General features: G+C 60.0%; 2 protein-coding genes across 5 annotated transcripts in view; one reads left to right on the forward strand and one right to left on the reverse strand.

The window, feature by feature from the left end:
- Nucleotides 1-4107: 4107 nt before the first annotated feature.
- UBALD2 (UBA like domain containing 2) lies at nucleotides 4108-9328 on the reverse strand. The gene is made up of 3 exons (XM_059486042.1): nucleotides 9133-9328; nucleotides 8415-8477; nucleotides 4108-5239 (listed from the first exon to the last, which is right to left on the reverse strand). The coding sequence occupies exons 1-3, from the start codon at nucleotides 9250-9252 to the stop codon at nucleotides 4919-4921; spliced, it is 504 nt and encodes a 167-aa protein (XP_059342025.1). The 5' UTR covers nucleotides 9253-9328; the 3' UTR covers nucleotides 4108-4918.
- Nucleotides 9329-13361: 4033 nt separating this feature from the next.
- Nucleotides 13362-25530, forward strand: part of RNF157 (ring finger protein 157) — a 29533-nt gene continuing 17364 nt past the window's right edge. For 3 of the 4 annotated variants that reach the window (XM_059485959.1, XM_059485961.1, XM_059485960.1), the window contains exons 1-4: nucleotides 13362-13569; nucleotides 18733-18851; nucleotides 23927-24015; nucleotides 24731-24877. In XM_059485959.1, the coding sequence (XP_059341942.1) occupies nucleotides 13482-13569; nucleotides 18733-18851; nucleotides 23927-24015; nucleotides 24731-24877 (443 nt within the window). In that variant the 5' untranslated portion in view covers nucleotides 13362-13481. The remainder of the gene's footprint in view (nucleotides 13570-18732; nucleotides 18852-23926; nucleotides 24016-24730; nucleotides 24878-25530) is intronic. The other variant, XM_059485958.1, reaches the window with a different exon arrangement.

Genomic DNA, 25530 nt, shown 5'->3' on the forward strand with positions numbered 1-25530 from the left:
CCTGGGTGCTCCCCCTCCTTTGGGGTCTGCACCCCCATCTTGCTGCCCTTACACCAAGGGCTGGTTTAACACCAAGCTCACAGTGGCACAGGAGGCTTCCTTGAGGGAAAGGGGTGCAGTTCTGGGAGCAAGAGCTCGGGCTGAAACACTGCTCTGTTTGCTCAGGCTCCTCCCCATGCTCAGACAAAGATTGCAGATGGCATCACCTCAGAAATGCATCCCGGAGCCCCTGGCAGCGGTGCCCCAGTCCAGAGGGTGCAGTCAGTCCGAGGCGTCCCAGGATCCCAGGACCTGTGGGTGCCATCTGAGAGCGTGGCTGGGCCCAGCAGGTGAGTGCCACGGGGACAGCAATGGCTTTGAGGACAGCACTGGCCCTGTTCCCTCTGGCTGGGCCCATGTGGTGCCCTGGTGTGGGACCCATTTATCCACTGGTGGAACCATGGGGATGCTGATGAGGGTTTCCTCCCACTGGCAGCAGGCTCCCAGCACCCAAGGAACCTCGAGAAGGCGGCCTCAGGATGGAGGCATACCCAGCTGAACCTGGCATGTAGGTGCAAAGGCTTTTGTGACAAGTGTGGGGGACGGTGGCTTGTCCCCAGGCAGGGCTGGGACACGCAGTGCCAGAGCCAGGTCGTGATCTGCCCTCCTGGCAGGGCACAGGGGGGTCCTGGGTGCTGAGCAAGAGAGAACACAGGTGTGAGGGTGGTTGGGATGGTGTGGGAGTCACAGCTGTGGGAGTCTGAGCCCTCCACCTCCCATCCATCCCTGTGGGTCCTGGGCAGCCATGAGCAGCCACCCAAAATTATTTTGGAGGCACCAGTGAGACCGAGGTGAGCGTGTCCCAGGCTGGGAGCATCCCACCCCAACAAGGGGTACAGGAGCCCTCTCCTTGTCCCCTTGCCATGGGACTGGGTTGCCCCTGGGAGCCATTCCCATAGCAGTGGGTTTTGGGAGCTTCACCATTGTCCAATATGAGCTGGAGCTTTGTCCCAGCTGGGACTCCACAAATTGCCCATTTCCCCCATAACAGCCCCTTTACTTTGTAACCAGCCAGTGGGTTGGACTGTGCTGTGGTGGTGGTGGAGAATTCAGGCTCAACACCCCACGATTCCCCTGAAAAGGCTGGAACTCCCTGCAGTGCCTGCCCAGCCCCTCTCTCCCTGCTCTAGGATGTTCCTGAGGGTGCCCTCTGCCGAGTACGCACCTTGCGACCCGCTGGTGAAGATGTCTGCACAGTGAGTGCAAGGGGCTGCCACAGGGGCACATGGGGGCTGGCAGTGCCCTGCAGCGTCAGGGCTGCCTCGTGTGGCCCCTGTCACCCACCTGTGTCCCCTGTCACCCTCGCAGACGCCCTGGGTTCGTCCCGTCCACGCCGCCGGCAGCCCCCGGGCTCTCCATGCGCCTGCCCCGCCTGCGCAGGCCGGACCAGAGGTAGGGGGACATGGGGACCCTCCCCTGGCCCTGGGGACCCTGGCCCAGCAGGCAGAGCTCTTCCCTGGGCGGGTGGAAGGGGCTGGAGGTGCCCAGGCTGCAGAGGCCCAGCTGGGGTCAGAGGGGTTTTGCAGCCCCCTGTGCTGCCCTGCCAGGCCCTGAAGCCACACGGGATGAGCTGTGCCTGGTGTCAGCCTCAGCTCAGGCTTGGGGGGGACTTGGTGCTTCCTGTCCCAAAATCAGCCCTGCTCCTGCCTGCTGGTGTCCCCTGCAAAGGGCACCAGGACCTGTCACACCGTGGGGCTGCGGGGAAAGGGCAGACCCTGCAGGGCTGGGTGGGCACGGCTGAACTGCCTGCGGAGGAACGTTTCCAAGTTCAACAAAGGCAAGTGCAAGGTCCTTCTGCTGTGGAGGAACAGCTCCAGGCACCAGCTGGAGCAGCTGGATGAGGGGGAGCACCCCCTGCACCCCTCCCTGGCACGGCAGGCTGAAGCACAGGGTGCCAGGGCACCGAGCAGCCTGTGCCCTGCCCCACAGGGACGAGGCAGCCGACGGCTACACCCGCCGCTCCCCGATGTACTCCGGCGGCAAACACACCAGCGTCAGCCCCGTGCAGCGCATGGAGCCCCTGCTCCCGGACCCCAACCTGGTAGGGACGGGTGAGGAGGGGACACACCGAGGCTGGGACAGTGGTGCTGAGCGCCTGGGGGAGCGTCTGTGCCTCAGTGTCCCCAGGAGGAGCTGGGTGGGGGGTGCCGAGCGCAGCCCAGTGCGGCAGAGCCAGCCCATGCCCTCCTTCCCAGCCCGGCACGTACGAACTGATGGGCAAGGATGGAGTCGTGTACCGGGGCCGGATGGTCCCGGAATGAGCGAGCAACGCCGGCCTGCAGAAATAAAGGGTAACCAACCAACACAACAGCCTGTGCCTCCTGGGCGGAGCAGATCTGCCCTTCGTGCACAAGGAGGGGTTGGCAGCGTCCCCTGTCCTGCAAACAGCCCCTGTGAAACCCAGGCTCTGTGTCAGCAACCTGGGGTCGAGCAAACCCTGGCCTGACTTGGGCCCCACTTGTGCCCTGCCAGGGGACCCCCAAAAGGGGAACAGGAGGAGGAGGAGGAGGGGCTCATTTGCTGCTGGAAAAGGGGGAAATGGGGACCTCAGCGGGAAGGGCAGCAGCAGAGCACGGTTTGATGCCAAAAGCAAATCCCAGCCCGAGCCGCTGGGATGAGCATGGCTGAGCTGCCTTCCTCCCCTCCGAGTGAAGAAACCCCCTCTGGCACCCTCTCATTCCTCTCACAGCGCTGCCACTGACCGTGGGCACAAACCCCTCTGCTGCCACCTCCAACCAACAGGACAGGGACACCTGAGGTACCCTCCTTGCCCTGGTGCCACCCCAAGGCTTGGGGCTGCTTCTCCCAGCCCCCTGTGCCACCCTGTCCTGTGTGCTGACATACCGGGCAGGGACACCCCTGGAGCCCAGGGGGGTGTCACAGCTGGGGACACACGGCTGGTGCACAGGGGGCTGGGGATGTCCCCTCCACACACAGGCAGTGACACTTCCTGGGGACACAGAGGCGGTGGCACCTCTGGGGTGAGTGGGAGGGTGAGAAACCCTGAGGGGAACCCCACCAGAACACGGGGGGGACCCAGAGCTTGTGCGGGACATCCCCTGGGGCTGCCCTGCCCTCCTGGTGGATGTCCCCAAACCTTCTTCCCACAGGGACAGCCTCCATCCCTGTCAGCTCCCTGTTGTCTGTTTGTTCTCCCTGCTGGGTTTGGTTTTTCAGGGAAAAACCAGGTGCTCCAAAGCTGCTCTGGGGGTACTGGGGTGGACACAGCTGGATGTGGGATCTGCCCAGTGCCACCTCCTGCAGGATAACTGGGAACACTCTGAGCAAACCAGAGCAGAGCCAACAAAAACCATCCTGCACTCCTGGCTGGGGTTGAGGGGCCTAAAAACACCTTTGGGACTGATTGCACTTCCAGGACATGGCCCAGCTGGGGTCTCCTCTGTGGTGCTCACCATCCTCCTGCCCTTTTGCTGCCCCAGCATCCAGGTGCACCCTGTAAACACCCCCTGCACCCCCTGAACACACGCCCAGCCCTGGGTGATCTTTGGAGCAGGGAAATAACCCCAGATGGATTTTTCTGCCTTTTCTCCTTGGAGTTTGTGCCATGCTGGGCACCTCCCCATCCCTGCAGACAGCTTTGGGCTGTGCCTTGAGCCTCCCTGTCATCCCTGACACTTGCAGAGCTGCTGTGCTCCCACTTTTGGGGTTTTGCCCCAGCTGTTTGGTGTGTGAATGCAGTGACCACAGGCCTGGTGAGCAGAGGGGGACACTCAGAGGCCACCATCCCCTCCCAAGTGTCCCCACAGTGCTGAGGCCTGGGGGGGCTCACCCCTGGCTGGGTGATGGGGCTGGGGGGGCTTTTTCAAGCTGTGAGATTTTGTGAGAGGACAGACAGGGGTGCCAGCTGCACATGGGGGCTCCTCACTGTGCTGGCCCTGGGTCTCCCCTTGCCCCTGATCCCTCCTCTTTGGGGACAGCAGTGGTGGCTTGTGCACACACTCAGTCCCCACTGAGGGGTCAGAGGAGTCACCCCCATTTTCAGTGCCCTGCCAGGGACACCCTCCCAGCACAGAGAAAAGGCAGGGACAGCTGGTGTTAAAAAAGTGATTTTTTTTTTTTTTTTTTTAGTTTTTATTATTTTTTAAATTAATAAAAAACCTTCAACCTGTTTTTTGCTGGGTCTTTTTTATCTTTTTTTTTTTTTTTTTTTTTGGTTCGTTTTTCTCTCTGTTTTTTTTTAAGCAACATTGATTTGAAAACTAAAAAACCCCCAGCTCCCCCCTGCCTGGGGAAGCACCACGTAGGGCGGTCACAGGGACAGGGGGACATCACTCTGATAAACCCCCAGGCCCTGGGGGTGCTGAGGGAGGGAGGATGGGGTTGGGGGCACGTCCAGGGGGGTCTGTGCAAGAAGCTGAGCTGAATTTGGGGAGCCAGAGAGCTGCTGTTGCTCTGGGCACTGCAACAAGTGCCCAGGGAAGCCAGAGCCGGGGAGGGTGTCCAGTGGCTCCATGTCTGTGTGGCTGATCTGGGGGGCCAACAGGCACCTCCATCCATTTATTTTTGTTATTCCTGTCCTGCCCTGATGTAGAGATGCTGGGTGGGGACAGAGCCACAGGGAAAACCCCCAGACACCCAACAGCTGCCTCCACGCTGCTGCTCCTTCTCTCTGATCTATATACATTAGATATATTTATATATTATAGTTATATATTTTTTTTAAAAAAAAGGGGAGGGGAGTAGAGAGCAGCCAGAGGCTCTCACAGCTCAGCGCCCTCCCTGGCAGCATGTGCTCCCCCCCTCTAAAAATAATAATAAAACCTAGAAAATGATTCCAGTGCGTTTCTCGGCCAGCCCCTGCCCCCCAACGCCCCGGCCCGGCCCCCCCTGCCCCCCCAGCCCTTGGGCAGCCCCAGCCTTATCTCTGCCCATCCATGGTGGCCACGGCTTTCTGTGGGGGGGCGGGGGCCGGGGGGGTGGGCGGCCAGGAGGGCTGCCCGTGGTGCAGGTGGTGGTGCAGGCCGTGGGCCGTGGGCGACGACGGGGGCAGCCACGAGGGCTGGTGGCTGGGGGGAGAGGAGGCCCAGAAGGGGCTGAAGCTGCCCGGGGGGGAGCAGGCCATGGAGGTGATGGGGCTGTTGCTGCTCTGCAGGCTCTCCGAGGTGCGCAGCTTGGAGAACATGGCCAGCGCGTCCGGGAAGTTGGGCGGCGTGGCCGGCGTGTTGCTGGGGGTGCACATCTGCAGGGCACACGAGAACGGGGCTGTCAGCTCACCCACGGGGGGGTTTGGGGGTCCCAACCCACCCATGGCTGAGGATCCCACACCTGGCACCCCCCACATCCACACCCAGGGGTCTGTGTGGCACCCAAAAGATGGGGGAGAGGCTCCTTTGGGCCACCCCAGATGAGGGGGGTTTGGGGAGCAGCACAAACAGGGCTGGCACAGTATGCTAGGGTCCCACCTGGCCCCCCTTTCACACCCACACCCAGGGGTCTGTGTGCCTCTCCCAAAGGTGTGGGGTGCCCAGGGAGAGGCTCCAGCCAGTCTGGGAAGCACATTTGGATCCCAGATGCTCAAAGCCCACAGATGAGGGGGGTTTGGGGAGCAGCACAAACAGGGCTGGCACAAAGGGGTCCAGTACAGAGGGTAGGGAGGGTGCTGGGGTCCTACCCGGATCCCCTTTCCCCCAGGTTCCTCACCCTGCTCCCCTTCACACCCCATTAAGGCAGAGAGAGCAAAAGGCAAGCAGGGCCCCCCCCAGCTCCTGGTACAGGCTCTGCTTTCTTGGTACCCAGCTAAATTTAGCACCCCGACAGTGATGGATCCGTCCCTTTTTCCAGCAGAGGAAAAATCCACCAGGGAGGACCCAGCTCTCCTCAGGGGCTGGCACAGGGACCCCAAACCAGCAGAGAACTGGCTGAACTGAGGATGGGGAGGGGTTAAAGGGGGACAGGGGGGTGTACCCAACTCCCATGGGGCTGCACACACAGGGAAGGGGCTGTGGGCAGGGGGATGCCTGGACATGGGGGGGTCCATGCACAGGGAGACTTCATCCCTCTGCTTAAATCCATCCCAAATCCCTGCTGCCCTCCTGCAGCCACAACTCCTGACAGGTGTTTGTGGGGACTTTAAGCAGAGTTAAGGGGCTTGGTCAGTGTCTGCTGCATTAGCAATGGAGGATTGAAATGTTTCTCTGGGGAATGGCTCCTTCATCTCCCCCTTCCTGGTGCTCACAGTCCCTGCTGCCCCCCAGCACACACCTAAATCCCTCTTACAGGTTCCTCCTCATCCCCATCCTGGCCACCCTGAGTGATGCTGGGATCAGAGGAGCAAACCCTTGCTGGGGAGCCCAGACCCCTGAAGTTGGGGTGCACCCCAGCCTGAGGGAAGCAGCAGTTGGCTCTCATCAGCCTGTGGAGCTGGGGCACCCCAAAAATGCAATCAGGCCTGGCTGGCACTGAACAGGTTCATCCTTAACCAGGGATATTCCTCCACAGAATTCATTTCAGAGTTCAGCTTCAAGTGGTGCTACCCCAGCCTTTGCTTTTTAAATTAACCTATACATGCGGCAGTATTTGAAAAGATACTTGTTGGGAAAAAAAAGCTCCAACAAATCAACAAACCCCCAAAACCTTAAATTTGCTCTGTTTTGGAAAAAACCCACCACCACCACAGCCAGGCCAGGAATGATGCTGGACACAGCTCTGAGCTTCTGGGGTGATGTTTGCCAGATTCATTTGAAATATTAATTAAAAAATAAGAATTTCCATGTAATTATTGCCCTCCTCCTCCAAGACACCTTGAGGAGAGCTGTCAGAGGGTTGGTCACTGACACCCCAAACAGCTCTGGCAAGTCCTGGCCCCACAGAATCTGTGGGGGCTTGGGGAGTGTGGGGAGCTCCCCTTGGGGTGGGGGTAATGGGGATCACCCATCAAACCACAGCCACACTCACAGCTTTGTTCCCTGACGCTTGAAAGAGAAATAGAAACCGCCAGCACCAAAGTCCTCATCTCACGTGTGGGGCATTTCAAACTGCACCAGTCAGGGTGCTGGGGAGGGGGAGGGAAACACCAAATCAACTCCCCAAAACAGGAGTGTCTGGAGAGAAGGTAAAAGGTATTTTGACACGACGTGGAGCACACGGTGTTATGAAAACACTGCTGGGGAGGGGGAGAACTGAGTGGCTCAGGTCTGGGGGGAAATGGGTGCCTGTTTTTGGGTGGCGGGAATGGGGCTGGGATGGTGCTCCCAGCCCTGGTTTGCATCCTGCCCCAATGGGGCTTTGGGGTGAGAGCAGCAGGGCCTGGATCTGCTCCCCGGGTTTGGGGTGAGAGCAGCAGGGCCTGGAACTGCTCCCCCGATGGGGCTTTGGGGTGGGAACAGCAGGGCCTGGAACTGCTCCCCGGGTTTGGGGTGAGAGCAGCAGGGCCTGGAACTGCTCTGATGGGACTTTGGGGTGAGAACAGCAGGGCCTGGATCTGCTCCCCGGGTTTGGGGTGAGAACAGCAGGGCCTGGAACTGCTCCCCCGATGGGGCTTTGGGGTGGGAACAGCAGGGCCTGGATCTGCTCCCCGGGTTTGGGGTGAGAACAGCAGGGCCTGGAACTGCTCCCCCGATGGGGCTTTGGGGTGGGAACAGCAGGGCCTGGATCTGCTCCCCGGCACCGGGAGACCCCGCAAGGTGCCCGGGGCAGCACGGAAACGCGCAGGCTGGGGAGGAACTGCAATAAAAGGGCTTTTACTGCGAGCTGGCTGACAAAGCGACTTTCTCCGAGGGAAACCGAGCGCTGGCTGCCGGCAATGCCAGGCCGGCTGGCGTGGAACGAGGTGGGGGAATGATGGAACGAGAAAAGGGGGAAAATTCACCCTAACCCCGACCCGCGGCACCGCTCAGTTCCCCAACACTGGAGGATGGCGGCGGCGCGGGGAGGGGGGGGAAGAGGGAAAACAAGAAAGAAAACCCCTGAGAAACACAAAACAAAACACCCGGAGGGGAACAACTTCCTCCCTCCGGCCGAGGGGATGTGCCCTCGGCCAAGGTCAAGCGGCGTGGGGGGAATGGGGGCTCCAGCCGCGGCCCCCCGGCCCGGGGAGCCCAAGTCGCAGCGCGATGCTCGCCGAGACAAACTATTTCCTGGCAGACATTTTAGCTCGTGTTTACATTCCCCGGCTGCGTGTTCCTGCGGGCGCCCGGCAATATGGCTGGCAGGAGCTGACAGCTCCGGGGCTGGGGCTGCACCGCTCGGGGGGCTCGGCATGGGGGGCTCCTCTGGGGGGCGTGGGGAGGGTGCTGCTGTAGGGTGGGGGGGTATGGGGGGCTGGTGGTGCTGGCAAGGGTCTAAAGGTGTTTTTGGGGCTGGGGGAGATGGGGAGGGGATGGGGGGTGCAGGGGTGAGGGAGGGGTCCCACTTACCATCTGGGGGGGGTGGTGGCTGCTGGGAATGTTGGTCTCCTGGAAGAAGGCGCTGAGGGCTGTCTGTGGGGACAAGCTATCAGCTGCAGCCCACCCGAGACAAAGGGGGAGCGACCACAGGGGCCCCCCAGAGCTCGCCCCGCAGCCCCCCGCCCCTTCCCACCCCCCGGGACCGCCCCGGGGTGCCCAGCCCTGCCAGGCCGAGGGGCTGCCCGTCACCCGCCCCACCGGAGACCGTGTGCCCTGCTCGCTCTGGGGCTCCCCAGGCCAGGGGACACCCCCGAGCCCGTGTTTACACCCCCGAGCCCGTATTTACGCCCCGGACCCGGTGTTTACACCCCGGACCCTGTGTTTACACCCCGGACCCTGTGTTTACACCGCCGCCTCCGTCCCCGCGGCGCCCCCATCCCCAGCCCGGAGCGGGAGGGAGGGGCCGGCCCGCTGGGCCGCAGCTCGGGTTTCGGCCCGGGTATAAATAGACCCGGCGGAGCCCGGGCCCGAGGCGCCCCCCGCCCCGCCGTGGGTGCCGGGGGCCGGGCAGGACCCCCCCAAACTCGGCCACGCGTGTCGGTGAGCCGGGGCCGCACGGGCCTGCCGCCACCCCCATCGCCTTCCGCCCCGCGGCTCTGCGGCCAGGCGGGCGGCGGATCGGGACCTGGGGCGCCCCGGTTCTCGCGCGGGTTATCCCGATCCGTGCCGCCGGCGGCCCGGCCCGTACCTCGAACTGCCAGTGTGCCGCCTGCAGCAGCTGCTTGGCCTGGTCGGCGGCGCAGCCCGCCGCCAGCACGAACTGGTTGATCATCACCTGGTGCCGCAGCTCCTCCATGTTGACGGACATGGCGGGGCGGCCCCGGCCCGGCCCGCACCGCCCGGAGCGCCCCGCGCCCGCCGCGCCCGCCGCGCTCCACCGGGGGGACCGGGGGGCGCCGCCGGCCCCGCCCCCGCGCGCCGATTGGCCGCCGCCGCGCCCCGCGCCCCGCCCACCGCCGGCTTCGAACCTTCCAGCTGCCCCGGCGCCTCCCCATTGGCCAACGCCTGTGTTTTGGCTGAAGACGGCCCCGCGATTGGCTGGGGGTGGCGGAGGCGGGGCCAGGCGGGAGGGAGAACGGGCGCTGATTGGCTGTGCGGGGGTTTTATCGTGAGGCGTTGGTGACGTCACGTTCATTGAGGAGGTTCATTGAGAGGGGCTCGGCTTGGGGGCGCTCATTGAGGAGAGATGTTGGGGGGTTATTGAGGGGAGGTTCATTGGGAGGAGCTGTTTAGGGGTTATTGAGGGGGTCAGTTTGGGGGGCATTCATTTGGGGGGCATTCATTGAGGGGAGCTGTTTAGGGGGTTCAGTTTGGGGGGCGTTCATTGAGGGGAGCTGTTTAGGGGTTATTGGGGGGGTCAGTTTGGGGGGCATTCATTGGGTGGAGCTGTTTAGGGGTTATTGAGGGGGGTTCGGTTTGAGAGGTTCTTGGAGAGGGAGGTTCACTGTTGGGGGGTCACAGAGAGGGGGGCTCCGCCCATCCCTGGATACCCCTGTTGGGGGGCCACTCCTGTGGGGGCTGCACCTTAACCCCCAGTCAGGCTCACCCCTTGTTCCCTTATCAAGGCTCCTCTCTTCCTTCAGCAAAGCTCCCCCAGCACTCATCTCCTCCTTTTTTGGGACCCTGTTGCCCCCTCTGGGGATCCCCCCTTAACCCCTTGCCTGTCTCTCCCATCTGGGAACAGCTTCCCCTGGGGATGGGACCCTGACCAGATGCCAGGGGCAGGAGCAGGGACCCACATCCTCTTCATCCCCACACCCCTGCCATGTAAAGGCTGTGGGGTTCAGGGCAGCTCCCAGTTTGGGGGAAGGGGTTAAAATGGTTAAAATCCTGATTCCTCGGAGCTCCAGTCTCAGCCTGCAAGGATGAACTCTCCCCTTGTGTGCTCTCCCCACAGCAGGTTGGTGAATCCAAGTGGGACTTGTGCAATTTGTGCCTAGAAGTGTTTTGTTTAAAAAGGGAAAATTGGCATTTAAACCCCAAACAAATAAAGAAGGGACTTTGCCAATGCATGGTGTGAAAATAGGTTGATCTGGGATGAGCCACAGGAGGTTTTGATGTGGTGGTGGTGACCAGGGGGAATGAGGAGGCAGAGCAGTGGAAACTCCAAGCTGCATCTGCAGCTGGTTGCCCCCAGCACTGAGGCCTCTGTGGGGCTTCTGCAGAGTCCTGCTGGTCCCACGAAGGTGCAGTCCAGCAATGCCAGGCTGTGTTTGCCAGGCTGGAATCCTCCTGGGATATTCAGGGGGTTCCCTCCGCTGGGGTTCAGTGATGGCTGTGCAGGGTCCTGCTTGCCCAGTAAGATTTTGGTGGCTTTGTCTTCTTGGAGCAAAAACCAGCCTGGAGGCAGGGGAGGTGTGAGAGGAGCAATTGCAGATGCAGGGATCCCAGACCCACCTGGCTCTGCAGGCAGCCCTGGTGAGCTCTCAGAACCTCCTGCTTGCCAAGGCCACCCATGGGCTCAGCACAGCTTCGAGCTGGGAGCAGCTGGCCTGGGAAAGCCAGGGGAGTGCCGCTCATGGGCCCTTGGCACCCAAAGCTGTGACAGAGCAGTGCTGGTGACACTTGGTGAGCCAGCAGGACTGGGTTCTTCAAAATGATCCCTTTTTGGGGTAGGATTCGCTGTCACCTCTCCATGCTGAGATGTGCTACCCTGGGACTCTGGGGGTCACTCCTGCAGGCCAGGGGACCCCCAGCACGTCCCCAGGCAGGAGCTGTGGAGGCCTGGGCAGGCACCAAGGAAGGGTCACCCCCTCCCCACTGCACAGAGCAGAGCCAGCCCAGGGGCTGCTCTGCTGCTTCCCCAGTTTGTGCCAGTTCATGCTGGGGGAACTGGGAATGGAGTGGCTGTGCAGACAAACCTTTTCTGCTGTGGGTGGGTTGCACGCCCTCCTGTGCTCTACCGTGACTCAGTTTCCCTCCCAGCACAAGGAGGGACCCTCTCTGTGTCACACACACATCCCACATCCCCCAGCCCAGCAGCACGTGCATTTTGGGTTCAAACATTGCATTTTCTCTGGATTGCCCCTCCAGGTCGGCCCTGCTGGGGTTTCTCCTGGCTGTATGAGTGCTGGGAGGTGCAGCCGGGCAGAGCAGGGAGGGACCCTGCCCTCGAAGCCGCCGTCCCCGGCTCCTGCCACGCTCCCGCGCTCCACTGCGGCACTGCCCTACAAAATCCTCTGCTGCAGCAATCCGGGAAAAAAACCACGAGCCGTGCATGCAGGCAGCAGCTCTGCATGTAATGACTGCCGGGTTATGGATCTGCACGGGGAGAACTTTGAATTATTATCTGCACCGAGGCCCTGCAGTCTGCTCGGTGCCGCTAATGAAATGTGCTGGCTCCCTCTCCCAGCTTCCCGCTGTATCTGGCTGGAGCAGGGCAGTGGGGCTGGCAGCTCAGCAATGCTGGGCTGTGCTGGAGCTTTAAATTATCCATGTGTACAACGGGATCCCCAAAAATGTTTGGGATCTGTTCCTGCGGTCTCGGGACTCCCAACTGGGCACCAGCACCCAGAGCTGGATCAGGCTCCCAGTGTGGATGCTGCCCTCAGCTCCTCTGAGAGCCATTGGGGTTGGAAAAGACCTTTGAGATCATGGAGTCTTAAATCCCGCTCTCCAGCGGTGCTCCTGCTGGCAGCCAGCCCAGGTGTGACATCCAGCAGCACGGACAGGGTGTCACCGCTGGCAATGTGGGTCCCGGTGTGACAGTGCCAGGCTGCAAACAGGGCACAAAGCCTCTGTGATTTGGCATTTCTCAGCAGCCTCTGGGGCTGTGTGGGTGGGAGGCAATGGGAGGGGGTCCGTGTGTCCATCTGCAAGGAGGGGACAAAGGGGAGAGCCCCAGGGACGGCCTTTGCTCGTCAGCACTGAGCAGCCAAGGCCATCAGGGCAGCTGATCCACCTCCCTGCACATCTCCCGGTTGATATTTATAGCGCTCGTGTTATCAACTCAAATCAAAATCATGTGATGCTCCACTAACCGGCGCTGCCGGACTAATTAATCACCGGCGGGGTTAAGTGAGCGCTCAGAGGCTCCTTCCTCCCTCTCCGGCTCCAAGAGGGAAACGAGGAGGTGACCAGTGCTTCCCAGCGATTTAACTCTGGGGCAGCTGGGGGAATCTCTCGGGGTGCTCTGCAGTGGACAGGCGGCTCTGTGCCTCCACAAGTGCTCCGGGTGTGGAGGCAGCTGGGAGGGCAGGATGGGGATGATGATGATGATGATGGAGATGAGCACTGGGGGGGCTCTAACCCGGCCCCCCCAGCGCTTTGCGCCCCTGAAGCGCTGCTGGAGGAGATCAGTCCTGTGCCAACAGCTGCACTAAATCCTTCCCCTATAACCTGTGGGGAAAAGTGGGGGCTTGTCCTCCTCGCAGGGGACACGCCGGCGGCAGAGGGTGTCCTGAACTAGCAGGGCACTGACGGCCCGTCGGAATTAAACCCCTAAATCCTACAGAAGTCCCACTCTTAAACACTGCCATCCCACTGGCCTCAGGGGTTACCTTCACGGGGACAGGGGGCCACGGCCAGCCTGCCCCGGGGCTCCCTGAGCCGGGGGTGCTGCTCGGTGCCCCCCAGCTGCGGGGCTGGGGGCGAGCTGGACACAAGTCACTGCGGGGAGCCCGAGGGTGGCGGATGATGGCGAGGAGGCCCCTGAGCGCTACTGGGTGACACGGGGGATGGCGGGCGGGTGGCACTGTGGACACGCGCGGGGCACAGGTAAGCGGCACCTGACGGGGACGCCGCTGGCTGGGCGGTGGGCACCGGGGCACGGTGACCCGGCAGCACCGCGTCCCCGCCGGGCCGGGCCGAGCCGGGCCGAGCCGGGGCGGGCCGGGGCGTGCCGGCCGGTGCGGCCCCGCCCCGAGTGTCGCAGCCCCGCGGTGCCGCGGAGGCGGCGCCGGGCGCGGCGCAGAGCGGAGCGCAGCGAGCGGAGGATGCTGCGGGCGGGGGCCGCCGCCAGCCCCGCTCCCGGCCCCCGTCCCGGTCCCGGGCGGGAGGAGTCCCCGCCGCCCCCCGCCCGCTGAGCCCGGCCCGGCCATGGGGGCTCTGACCAGCCGGCAGAACGCAGGCGTGGAGGAAGTGGATATCCCCGCTAATTCCGTCTACAGATACCCCCCGAAATCCGGTGAGCCCCCGGGGTGTCTCGGGTCCCGGTGCCGCCGGTGCGGAGGGACGGAGGGGAGCGAGTAGGGCGGGCACCGGGCACGACCTTGCTGCGGGCGGGGTGACCCTGCGCACCCCAAAACAAACCCTGACGCACGGGGGGGCACCCTGAAAATCTGGGTCTGCTGCGGGGCTCCCTGCGTGAGTTCGGCACGCAGGGATGGGGGTCCCCCCTCTCCGAGAGCCCCTCTGCCCGCACACCCCGCTTCCCAAACTTGGCTGAGTTGACGCGACTTTAATGACATTATTGTCATCATGATTTCTGTAGCCGTGGTCTGCGGCACCGAGCTCCGGAGTTGCTTTTTATAGCCGGTGACTCCGGTGCTGGCTGCTCGGGAAAATCCTGGGTTTAAATTCCCGGGAGGATGAGGGAGGCTGGGGTGGGAGGGATTGGAGGGGATCCCTCCTTCGCAGGGCTCTGCCCCATCGCAGCACCCCAGCCCCTGCCCTGGGGATCCCTCCCCTTCCCGGCTCCTCTCTCCGCGCCTCGGGGCTCGCTGCGATTCATCTCCCGCTCCCCAAGCCGGCCCTGGCTCAAACCTTGTGCGTGACCTTGGAAAATCCGTCCCTCCCCTCCGTGCCTCGCTTTTCCCTGCAAGGGCCGGGCTGAGCGGTGGCCGAGGGGGAGGGAGGGGTGGAGGGGTCCAGCCCTCGGCTTCAGAGCCGCAGAAATCCCGGCCCCGCTGGGTGATGCCCCGCAGCACCGTGTGTGCCGTGCGAGGAGACTGCACAGGATCCTTGCAGCACTAAATATTATTAATAGGTAACTATTTTGGTAGTTAATAGGATAAGGTAAACGCTCAGATCGTTAGTGCTGTGGCAAGTTATTCACTAATTACAACTAAAGACTTCCTTAGCAAAAATTACAGCCCAACACAAACCCTGTGCTTGTCCTGAAAAGCTGTGCTTGCCTTTTTTTTTTTTTTTTTTTTTTTTTTTAGATTTTAATCTAAAATAGGTTGCACAGCTGGCTGGAGATGGCTGATCCTTGACAGCCTGGCCTCCTGCAGGGCTCTCCCAGCTCCCTTTTTTACGTGGTTTCAAGGCTTCTGTCACTTTGATGCCAGGTGGGGCTGCACCAGCCCACCCATGGCATTGCTCTTTGTAGGGACAGTGTCTCTGTGCAGGACAAGTTTTCCCCTTGGGACCCTGTTTTATTTAGGGGCTCTTGAAATATCTGGGTACAAAGGGGTGGAGGGTGCAAGTGCACCCAGCTGAGCACTTCCAAGCCCATCTCAGCTGCAGAGGTCACCAGGCTGATGCTCAGCTCCAGCTTGCAGGGGGAGCCTGGGGCTCCTGGCTGTGCTCAGCTGGCCTGGTCCCACTGCTGGCTCTGGGCACAGCTGGGGAATGGTCCTACTGCTGCCCAGGGTGCTCAGGAGAAGGGGGCAGGAGGTGCCCAGGTGACACAGCCATCTGCACAGGGACAAGGGCAGGCTGGTGGCCCGGGGGGATTATGGCTGGTTTGCCTTTAATCCGATGGGATTTGCCTCCAGCGCTGCCGGCAGCCGAGGGAGGACGTGCTGGGCAGGGGAGCTGATTCTGCTGTGCCAGCAGCACCTCCCTCACCTCAAAAGCCACCTGGAAACAGCCACTGCCTTGGAAATGTGCTTCTGGAGGGGAATCTCATGGGACCTTGGGGCATTTTCCTCTCTCTGGATGTGGCTTTGGCTGTGGGCTCTCTCAGGATGGCCAGTGCAGCCTGTGGGAATAGGGCAGCTGTGTCTGGTCCCAGTTTAGCATCTCCCTATCCTGGGGGTCCCATCCCCTACAGACAGTGTTGATGGGATTAGTTAAGCCATAATTTTTAAACAAAGGCTGAGATTTACTTCCATGGCTGGCACTGGGAGGAAGAGCCAGCGGGGGCTGTAGATGGAGCCCACTGCCTGGCTACTGGGATGGCTTTTGGGGCAAATCTCCAGCTTTCAGCCCCTGTCCCCAGCTGAGAGTGGCACCAAGCTCCCCTGGGGCACATGGGACTGTGAGCAGGGGCAGGAGCACAGGGATCAATGCAGCAGTGCCCCCCGTCGTGGGGCACAAGCCCAGGTGGTGGCAGGGCCGAGGGCTGACACAGCAGTGCTGGGGCAGGGTTTGGCCTCAGCTCTGGCTGCTGCTGGCTCTGGCTGCCTGCTTTGAGCACAGAATTAAATAATGGGCTGCCCAGGGGCAGAAGCACCCAGAGCCTTTACCCAGCCCATCCCAGCACCCTGTGCTGGCACCCGTGGCCGCAGGGTGTCCCTGTGCCAGCACCGTGCCGTGCCACTGTCCGGGCTGACTGCAGGCTGTGCAAACCTGGGCTTCCCTCACCAGGGATGAGCTGGGAATGAGCTTTTCTGGTTTAGCAGCTTTGGAGAGCCAGAGGCTGCAGTGCCAGAGCCCAGCAGGGCAGTGGTGGCTGGGGCACAGTGCAGGACATGTCACGCACGAGGGTCCTCACCCTTCTCTGTCAGCTGGACAAGGTGGCATCACTGCCACTCATGGGGAAAAGCAGCTGCCAGATGTGAGCCAGCAGATGTGCAGGACACACAGACATTTTTTTTTGCCAGGAACCTGAGGCAATTGGGGTTTATTCCTCCTTTCCAGCAGCCGCTCTGTGCAGCCCTTCCCGAGATGTGGCTGTCCTTGACAGGCTCTCCTTCCCTGGGAGGAGGCGTTGGATTTACAGCAGCCCATGATAAGGTGCCTGTGACTGGGAAGGTGCTTCCCTGCCCCCAGCCATGCCCAGGGGGTCACTGACACGCTCCTGCTGATTCCCTGGGCTTTCCTCTGCTGGTGCTTCCCTGGAAATCCTGGCACGACTCAACCTCTTGTTTAACAGCAAGGAGGGAGCACAGAGCTGGTTCTGCCTGCTGTCAAGAGGGAGTTGTAACCTCAGGGGGATGTGCCGGGAGCCTGCAGCACCCAGGGATGCTCCCAACCCCTGGCAGGGAGACTGGGTGATGGCAGCGTGGTCCTCACCTGCTCTGCCCATCCTGTGGGAGCCCCCAGCACGCACTAAAGCCTGGCTGGGCAAATCAGAGAGCCTGTGCTCCATTTTCCAGCTTTCCCTCACTGCTGGGGTGGCATTCTCCATGTTTCAATGTAATTTTTTTGCCATCTCCCGCTCTTGCTCCAATCAGTGTCAGGAAGAGCTCTGGATGGCCCCGTTCTCCCCTGGCTGTGCTGTTGCAGGCAGCTCTGAAGGCACTTTGCTCTGGAGGGTTTTTTTTTTTCCACCTGGCCGAGTCCTTCCAGGCGAGCTGCCTATAAATTATGTAGATGGAAAATGGGACCTGAAAGCAGCAGGCATCAATAATTGATGGTCGACGTTTGCTATGGGGCTGGCTGCATCCAGGCATGGCTGTGCCAGGGGCTGGGGCAGAGCTGTGGGACCCCACTGTGTGCCATGGGGCAGAGCTGTGGGATCCCACTGTGTGCCATGGGGCAGAGCTGTGGGACCCCACTCTGTGCCATGGGGCAGAGCTGTGTGACCCCACTCTGTGCCATGGGGCAGAGCTGTGTGACCCCACTGTGTGCTATGGGGCAGAGCTGTGGGACCCCACTGTGTGCCATGGGGCAGAGCTGTGGGATCCCACTGTGTGCTATGGGGCAGAGCTGTGGGATCCCACTGTGTGCCATGGGGCAGAGCTGTGGGACCCCACTGTGTGCCATGGGGCAGAGCTCTGTGACCCCACTGTGTGCTATGGGGCAGAGCTGTGGGACCCCACTGTGTGCCATGGGGCAGAGCTCTGTGACCCCACTGTGTGCTATGGGGCAGAGCTGTGGGACCCCACTCCTCCCTCCCGGCCCAGAGTTACATCCCCCCTACTCCTCCCCTTGTGCTTTGGGCTCCCTTTGGGGTCTCAGTGCAGGATTAAAGCCTGATCCAGCCCTAGACAGGCCCTGCCTCTGTTGGAAGCTGATTGCAGAGCTGCAGCCCAGGGTTAAGCTCCTTTATCTGTGGTGCCCAAATGTTTGGTTTTGGGGTATCCCCCAGAGGGGTGCAGATGGATCTGTGCTGATGGGTTTGGGGTTTTTATAAGCTAAACCCCTGGCCCTGTGGCTGTCAGGATGCAGGACACTGTGTCCACATCTGACATATCCTGGTGTTTCTGCTCACGCCTTGCTGCTCCCCCATCCCTGTCCACCTTTCCCTTTTTTCCCACCTCAAGTCCCAGCCCTCCTGCCTGGCCAGGTCCTGTGCCACAACATGCTTCCCCCACACAGCCCAGCTCTCACAGACGAGGAGCAGGCACCAGGACCTGGGGGCTGCTCCCAGCTCAGGGCTGGCACATTCTGGTGTTCAGGCTCTGTGAGGGAAGAAAGAATCTGGTCATTGCCCAGCATTCATCAGGGCAATGTGGAGCACTCTGCAGGGCAGGTGCTGACCTTCTGGAGGGTCTACAGGACCCCAAAATCCTGCCTGGCACAGGTGAGCCCTTCCTAGGGAAGGCTGCAGGCTGAGAACTGACAGAACTCGGGGCAGTTGTGCTTTGCTCACCTTCCTGGTGGCAGCTGCAGCCAGCCTGGGCAGTGTCTGGCTGGGTGGCACCCAGGTCTGTGCCATCAGGGCAGGAGCAGCCCTGGGCAGTGTCTGGCTGGGGACACGCTGCCCTGGGTGGTGCCCAGGTCTGTGCCATCAGAGCAGGAGCAGCCCTGGGCTGTATCTGGCTCTGTGCTGCCCTTCCCAGCAGCATCCCCGGGATGTGGGAGCCAGCCGGGCTCCTCCAGGGCTCTCTGCCTCTCCTGCCTCCTCTGGGGGCTGTTTATGGCCGGGATTAGCGCTGCTCTGCTGCCCCAGGGGCCAGGATGGCTGAAGGTCAGGGTGACCTTGGGTGGCTCAGGCCGTGCTGGGGCTCACAGGGGTGTCCCAGACAGGGAAAGGGGAGCAGGGATGGAGCAGCCCCGAGGGCCAGCGCTGCCGTGGGGCTGGAGCCCTGCATCTCTCCCCATCACGGCTCGGAGCTGGTGCTGGAGCGGGCGGGATGCAGGAGGAGGGGAGGGCAGGCAGGGAGCTGGTCCTCGGCAGCCTCAGTGTGTGAGCTCAACCAGAAAGGCTCCCAGCAAGGTGACCCTGGGGACAAAGTCACCTCCGAGCCATCGATCCGGTGCCTGGGCTCAGGCGCTCGCTGTGCTCTCGTTTCAGGGAGTTACTTCGCCAACCACTTCATCATGGGCGGGGAGAAGTTCGACTCCACGCACCCCGAGGGGTACCTGTTCGGCGAGAACAGCGACCTCAACTTCCTGGGCAACCGGCCCGTGGTGGTGGGTACCGGGGGAACCGGGCACCGGGGGGAAACGGGCACCGGCACGGCCCGAACCGGGGAGGCTGAGTGTGTGACGGTGTGTGTGTGTGACAGGGGGTGTGGGACAGGCTGTGTGTGACATGAGGGGTGTGTGTTACAGGCTGTGTGTGACAGTGTGTGTGTGTGTGACGGTGTGTGTGTGTGACAGGGACTGTGTGTGACAGTGTGTGTGTGTGTGACAGTGTGTGTGTGTGACAGTGTGTGTGTGTGACAGGCTGAGTGTGACAGGGGATGTGTGACAGAGGGTGTGTGACAGGGGGTGTGACATGAGGGCTGTGTGTGACAGGCTGTGTGGGACAGGCTGTGTGTGACAGGGACTGAGTGTGACAGGGGGCGTGTGACAGGGGATGTGGGACAGGCTGTGTGTGACGGGGTGTGCAGGACAGGCTGACTGTGACAGGAGGATGTGTGTGACGGGGCGTGTGACAGGGAGTGTGTGTGACAGGCTGTGTGTGACAGGGGGTGTGCAGGACAGGCTGAGTGTGACAGGGACTGAGTGTGACAGGGGATGTGTGACAGGCTGTGTGTGACAGCGGGTGTGCAGGACAGGCTGAGTGTGACAGGGACTGAGTGTGACAGGGGGATGTGTGGGACAGGCTGCTGGCTGTCCCCTCCACGGGCTTCCAAGTGTCCCTTCCACGGGCAGAGCCTGCCAAGCCCGCCTGGAGAGGATTTTCTGATGGCTAGTACGAGGGCTGATTTCCTGCCTGTGGAAAACGCCAATCACTTGTTTTTAAAATTTTAAAAGTTTAATAGTAATAAAATGGCTATTAAAAATAGTGATACAATAATAATTTGGACAATTTGAATTTAGAACAATATGAGGTAATAAATACAAACAGTTATGGATGTTCAGGTACCTTTTCTGGGCAGCACGAGCCTGAAAAAGGACCCACATTAACAAAGGATTAACCCTTAAAAGCAGCAGCCTGTTGTATATTCATACACCTCATCCATGATGCAAAAATTCCATTCAAATACAGGATTCTGTCTGGGCAGTGTCAAATTCTTCCTCTGAATCCTGACAGCGCCTTTGAGACAGGAAAAAGTTAATTTCTTCTGATAAGAGGGCAATAAATTCTTTTTCTCTGAAAGATTCAGGTGTCCTGTGGCTGCTATCTCAATGTGAGTCCTTTCTTTAAAAAAAGTATCCTACATAGCATAGTTTCTATTTTAACATTTTTTATAACCTACAACTATATTTAACACTACTTAAGAGCATTAATACAGCATAACTTTCTAACACAACGCATATAATATTCATTTTAATATTTGCAAAAAGCCAATCATAAAATACATGCATTTTTCACACTGCTGCAGCCTGTCTCCTATCCAGGACTGGTGGTGAAGGGGAATTGGGCTGATTTAATCCATCTTCTTTCTCATTCCCTCTCCAAGAGCTGAGTTTTCTCTTGCCTTCCCCATCTCATCCAGGAGCTATATCCCAGACAGGAGGGCACACAACACAGAGGCCCTGGTGTGGTGTTCAGGGGAGTAGAGCAGCTTGGACAGGAGCAGATGAAATTACTCTCCAAACTCTAGCAAGGGAGGGGAAGAAATAAAATAAAATAAAATAAAATAAAATAAAATAAAATAAAATAAAATAAAATAAAATAAAATAAAATAAAATAAAATAAAATAAAATAAAATAAAATAAAATAAAATATAAAATAAATGGCATGGGGTAGGTTGGGGCTGGGTGAGGCATGGATGGATTTTGCAGTGCTGGGTGCTGCCAGCTCCAGCTCTCTCAGGGCACAAGGAAACCCAGCTGGAGGGGGGTCCCTACACTCCAGGCTCCTGCAGATGGTTTTTGTGCTTGCTGCCTTTGGAAAGGGAGGAAATGAGAGCAGGGGTTCAGCCTGGGAATGATGTCCCCCCTCATCCAGGTGCCTCTCAGCAATGGGACAACTCACCACCACTGGTTGGAGGAGTTTGGGGGGTTAAATATTCAAAAGATTCAGGATGAGACTTAAAAGTCACCAAAGCTTTTCTGTTGAGATAAACGTGCCTGGTGCTTTGGCCCAGCCCTCAAGCATTGCCTGCTGCCAGCAAGGTTCCTGTTTCCTCCTTGGGACTGGCTTTGGTCGTGCTTTGGCAGCATGATGTGGTCCTTCAGCAGGGAAGTGTCCAGCCCTGGGCTGTGCCAGAGCAGGGATCCAGGCAGAGCCGAGGTCAGGAGCACCCACAAAGCCCAGGAACACTGAGGGCCAAAGGCAGAGCCTTCCCTCCCTCCCTGCTCTGAGCTTCCCTGGAAATGAGACATCAGCACTCAGGGTCTCTTCCAGCAGGGAGTGTTGAGAAATCCTCTTGATTACAGTAAAAGCCTCTAAACTGCCCAGTGAGCAGTTCCCATGTCAGCAGAGCAGCAGGGAAGGCAAAGGAACAGCTTGGAAGCAGCAGAGAGAATTAATCCAGCATCACCAGCTGAATTGTCCTGCTCCGTTTGATGAGCGATGGCTCTGGGCTGCAGAGCTGTGACCAAGATCCAAGATCCCATCTCCCTGGGCAGCAGGGGCAGTGCTGGGGCTGGACTTTGGGTCAGGCCAGTTTTGGGGGCTCAGGGAGGAGTTGGGGGGGTCTGTGTTGGTTCTGGTCCCAGCCTGTGTCCAGACAACACTTGGGTCTCTCTGATGCTGCCCCCAGGCCCTGTCCTGATGCTGCTTTGTGATATTTTTGCTTTCTGACCTTCTGGGAGAGCCCTGGTGGGGCTGGAAACATTAAAGATGGCAGCTGCTTTTTGGTAGGGGATTAATTTTGGGTTCCTTGGGGATCAAGGTGATCTTGGAGGAATTGTGTCCTAAGTCCTCTGTGAGCAGAGCACTTTGAACTATGAACAGCTCAGGGATGTGCAGGGCAGCCAGAGGCTGTGCAGGCTCTCCCCTCCATGGATACATGATAGTCTGGATTTTCCAGCTGGGAACAGGTTCCCAAGGGGCTGGGAAGGGCGTTGCAGGTGAAGTAGCTGCCACCATGCAGGGGCTGAGGAGCAGAGCAGCTGCTGGAGGCACTCAGGGAGCACAGGGGAAGCCAGGAGCTGTTGAAATGTGCCACTGGGTTTCCCTGCCCACGCAAAGCTGCTGGGGTTTGCTTGTAGAAAAACCCCAAGACAGACTTTTGAGGGTGGTTTTTATTTCACTTCAGCAAAAGCTGGTCTGCACCAAATGTTGCTGTAGGCACGTGGATGACATTCTTAACTTCACCACGACCATCACCCATTTTTTTTCTGTTGTGTTTCAGCTTGATTGAAAGTGAGGAGATGCAAAACATCCTCTGAAGAGCCCCTTTCTGACATGCAAAACCTGGCTTGTAAAATTCGATTTAAAAAGAAATCCAACCACCCCCAAAAAGTGCTTTTCACACGTGGGAGTGAAAGAGCCCAAAGTGGTTTCTGCAGAGCACAATTTGCCTGTGGCACTTCCCCATCCCTGTCACCCACCCCTGGCTGCTGCAGCAGGAGGGAGGGTGCACCCATGGGTGCTTTCCCTGCCAGGGCTGGTTTGGGTATGGTTGGACTGGTGGAAACAAGCAATTTGGGGTGACTGCGTTAGTTTGAATAGCAGAGGATGTATCACGACATGGCACGGCCTGTCATGACAGGCTCAGTTCAGCCTGGAGCTTGTTCTCATCTCTCCCCTCCAGCTGCACTGGGTGGCTCTGCAGGTGCTCAGTTCTGCAGGTGCACGTTCAGTGACTCACACAGAAGTTCGTTAGCAGCAGTTTAATGACTCTGCTGCCCTTTTCCCCTCCTGAGGAGGGTGAGAGCAGTGGGAGGCAGTTCCACAGTGCTGGCAATTCATGCCCAAAGCCTCTGATGCCATCAGCCATGCTGTGCCCAGCCTGGGCTTTAATCTGCCTTCAGTGGCAGCTGTGGGATGGTGGAGCAGGGATGGGGCAGAGCTGTGCCTGCACTGGGGGGTTCTGCAGCTGCCTGTCCCAGCCTGTCCCCCAGTGCCACCCCTGCTCTGCCTTGGGGACAGGAAAGGTGGGGATGGCTTTGAGGACAGCTGAGGTGATGATGGTTGTCCCATCTGAGAACACCAGGGGCACGGGAAATGGGACATGGGACATGGGCAGGGCATGGATGCCTTGCACGCTCCCTGCAGGGCATCCCCAAGTGCCACCTGCAATTCATTCTTGTCCCCTTGGTACTGGGGTGCAGTGGGTGCCTTGCTGAGGGACAGTGGGACACTGTTCCCTCTCCAGAGGCAGCGGTTGAGGCTCTTGGACCATCTGCCATCCCTGATGGCACCTGACACCCTCCTGGCTCTGGCTGTCCCTTGGCACATGGTGGCAGCTTGCCAACGAGCTGGGCCTTAGTCAGGGCTGATCCCTCCTGCAGCTAAACCTACCTGGGACATGGGGATTGAGAGGGGGGAGGTGGGTCCTGTGCCCCTTCCCCAGTGCCCTCAGTGTCCTCTGGGTGGCTGCAGTGCCAGGGAGAGGGTGTCCCCAGGGTGCTACCCCTGTGTCCCCTCTCCCCAGGAGCCCTGTAGCCCCTGTCAAGTGCACAGAAAGGACTGGGAGGGACAATGTCTCCTTGGGGGAGGGATGCTGCTGCCTGCCTGCTCCTGCCCAGACACTTTGCTGGCTCTCTGCTCTGGGCACGGGGCTGGCAGGATTCCACCACCCAAATCCCATCCACCACAGGGACACTTGTGCCTGCTTTTTCTTGCCTGGTGAGCAGGGAGGGAGCCTCAGCTCTGCCCAGCCTCATCCAGCAGCATAAAAATCCATCAGCAGCTGCTGCCCTGTGCCCCCCATCCCCCTCAGCCTCCAGCCAAAGGGACAAGGAACAGCCCCTCTGTGTCCCCTCCCCAGTGACACTGTCCCTGCTGTCCTGGGCTCTTTGTGGAGGGATGTCACTGTGCTGCCTGGTGCCCAAGTGCCAGCAGGACCTGCAGGTGCTCAGCACCCATCAGGATGCCCAGGCCACCCCAATTCCCTCTGTAGGGCGTTGGGGTCATTGGGGGGCCCAGAGCCATAGCAGTGCCCCCGTGTGCTCTGCCTTCAGCGGTGTCTCTCTCGTCCTAGTTCCCTTATGCTGCTCCACCTCCTCAGGAACCCGTGAAGACCCTCAGGAGTTTAATCAACATCCGCAAGGACACCCTGCGCCTCGTCAAGTGAGTCCTGACCCCGCGGGCAGGGAGGGTCCTGCTGGGTGCCCAGGGATGCTGGGCACGGGGCTGCTCTCATTCCAGCGGGATGGAGGATGAGCCCCTGCCCTTCCCCTCCTGGTTCCTGGGGCTGCTCTCATTCAGGATGGAGGATGAGCTCCTGTCCTTCCCCTGCTCTCATTCAGGATGGAGGATGAGCTCCTGTCCTTCCCCTGCTCTCATTCAGGATGGATGATGAGGATCCTGTCCTTCCCCTACTCTCATTCAGGATGGAGGATGAGATCCTGTCCTTCCCCTGCTCTCATTCAGGATGGAGGATGAGATCCTGTCCTTCCCCTGCTCTCATTCAGGATGGAGGATGAGCCCCTGTCCTTCCCCTGCTCTCATTCAGGATGGAGGACGAGCTCCTGCCCTTCCCCTCTCATTCCCGCATGCCAGCACAGGCAGTGCCGCAGGATTAAAGGATTTTAGCGCTGCCTTTGAAGTGCTTTGCTTCTTCTTCCTCCCCCACCTTCCGAAGGCTTTGCTGGAGGGAGGCTGGGGATTGCGGCAGGGCCGGGGGATGCGGGATTAGGGCTCAAATCTGCCTGCGGCACTGCCCAGCCCGCAGGCGCGACCTTGGGCTCTTGCTGTGCCTCAGTGTCCCCCGATGGAGGGCAGCAGCCCCTTTTAGTCCTGGAGCACCCCAAAGCCCATCTCCTGCACCCTCTGTGCTCCCCAGGTGCTCGGAGGAGGTGAAGACCCCGGGGGAAGAAGTGAGCAAAGCCAAGGTGCACTACAACGTGGAGTTCACCTTCGACACGGACGCCCGTGTGGCCATAACCATCTACTACCAGGCAACTGAGGAGTTCCACAACGGGGTGGCGAGGTGAGGGGCCCCAAACAGGCCTGTGTCACCCCCCTAGCTTGGCCTGTGTCACCCCCCAAACAGGCCTGTGTCACCCCCCCCCCAAACAGGCCTGTGTCACCCCCCAACCAGACCTGTGTCATCCCCCCCAAACAGGCCTGTGTCACCCCCCCAAACAAGCCTGTGTCACCTCCCAGCTTGGCCTGTGTCACCCCCCAAACAGGCCTGTGTCACCCCCCAGCCTGGCCTGTGTCACCCCCCCCAAACAGGCCTGTGTCACCCCCCAAACAGGCCTGTGTCACCCCCCCCAAACAGGCCTGTGTCACCCCCCAAACAGGCCTGTGTCACCCCCCTGCCTGGCCTGTGTCACCCCCAAAACATGTCTGTGTCACCCCCCAAACAGGCCTGTGTCACCCCCCAGCCAGGCCTTTGTCACCCCCCAGCCAGGCCTGTATCACGCCCCAAATTGGCCTGTGTCACCCCCCAGCATGGCCTGTGTCACCTCCGAGGCTGGCTTGTGTCACCCCAAGCCTGGTGTGTGTCCCTGCCTGATGGACATGGAGCCTCCCCCCTGAGCATCTTTCCTCTTCCGGACAGGAAAGAGCTGAGGGTGGTGCTGAGATTGGAGGGGGCTCCTTGTTTCCCCCAGGTGCCACTACCAGGTCCTTGCCATG

This window comes from Ammospiza nelsoni, chromosome 19 (genome assembly GCF_027579445.1).
Source record: "Ammospiza nelsoni isolate bAmmNel1 chromosome 19, bAmmNel1.pri, whole genome shotgun sequence".
Taxonomy (NCBI): Eukaryota; Metazoa; Chordata; class Aves; order Passeriformes; family Passerellidae; genus Ammospiza; species Ammospiza nelsoni.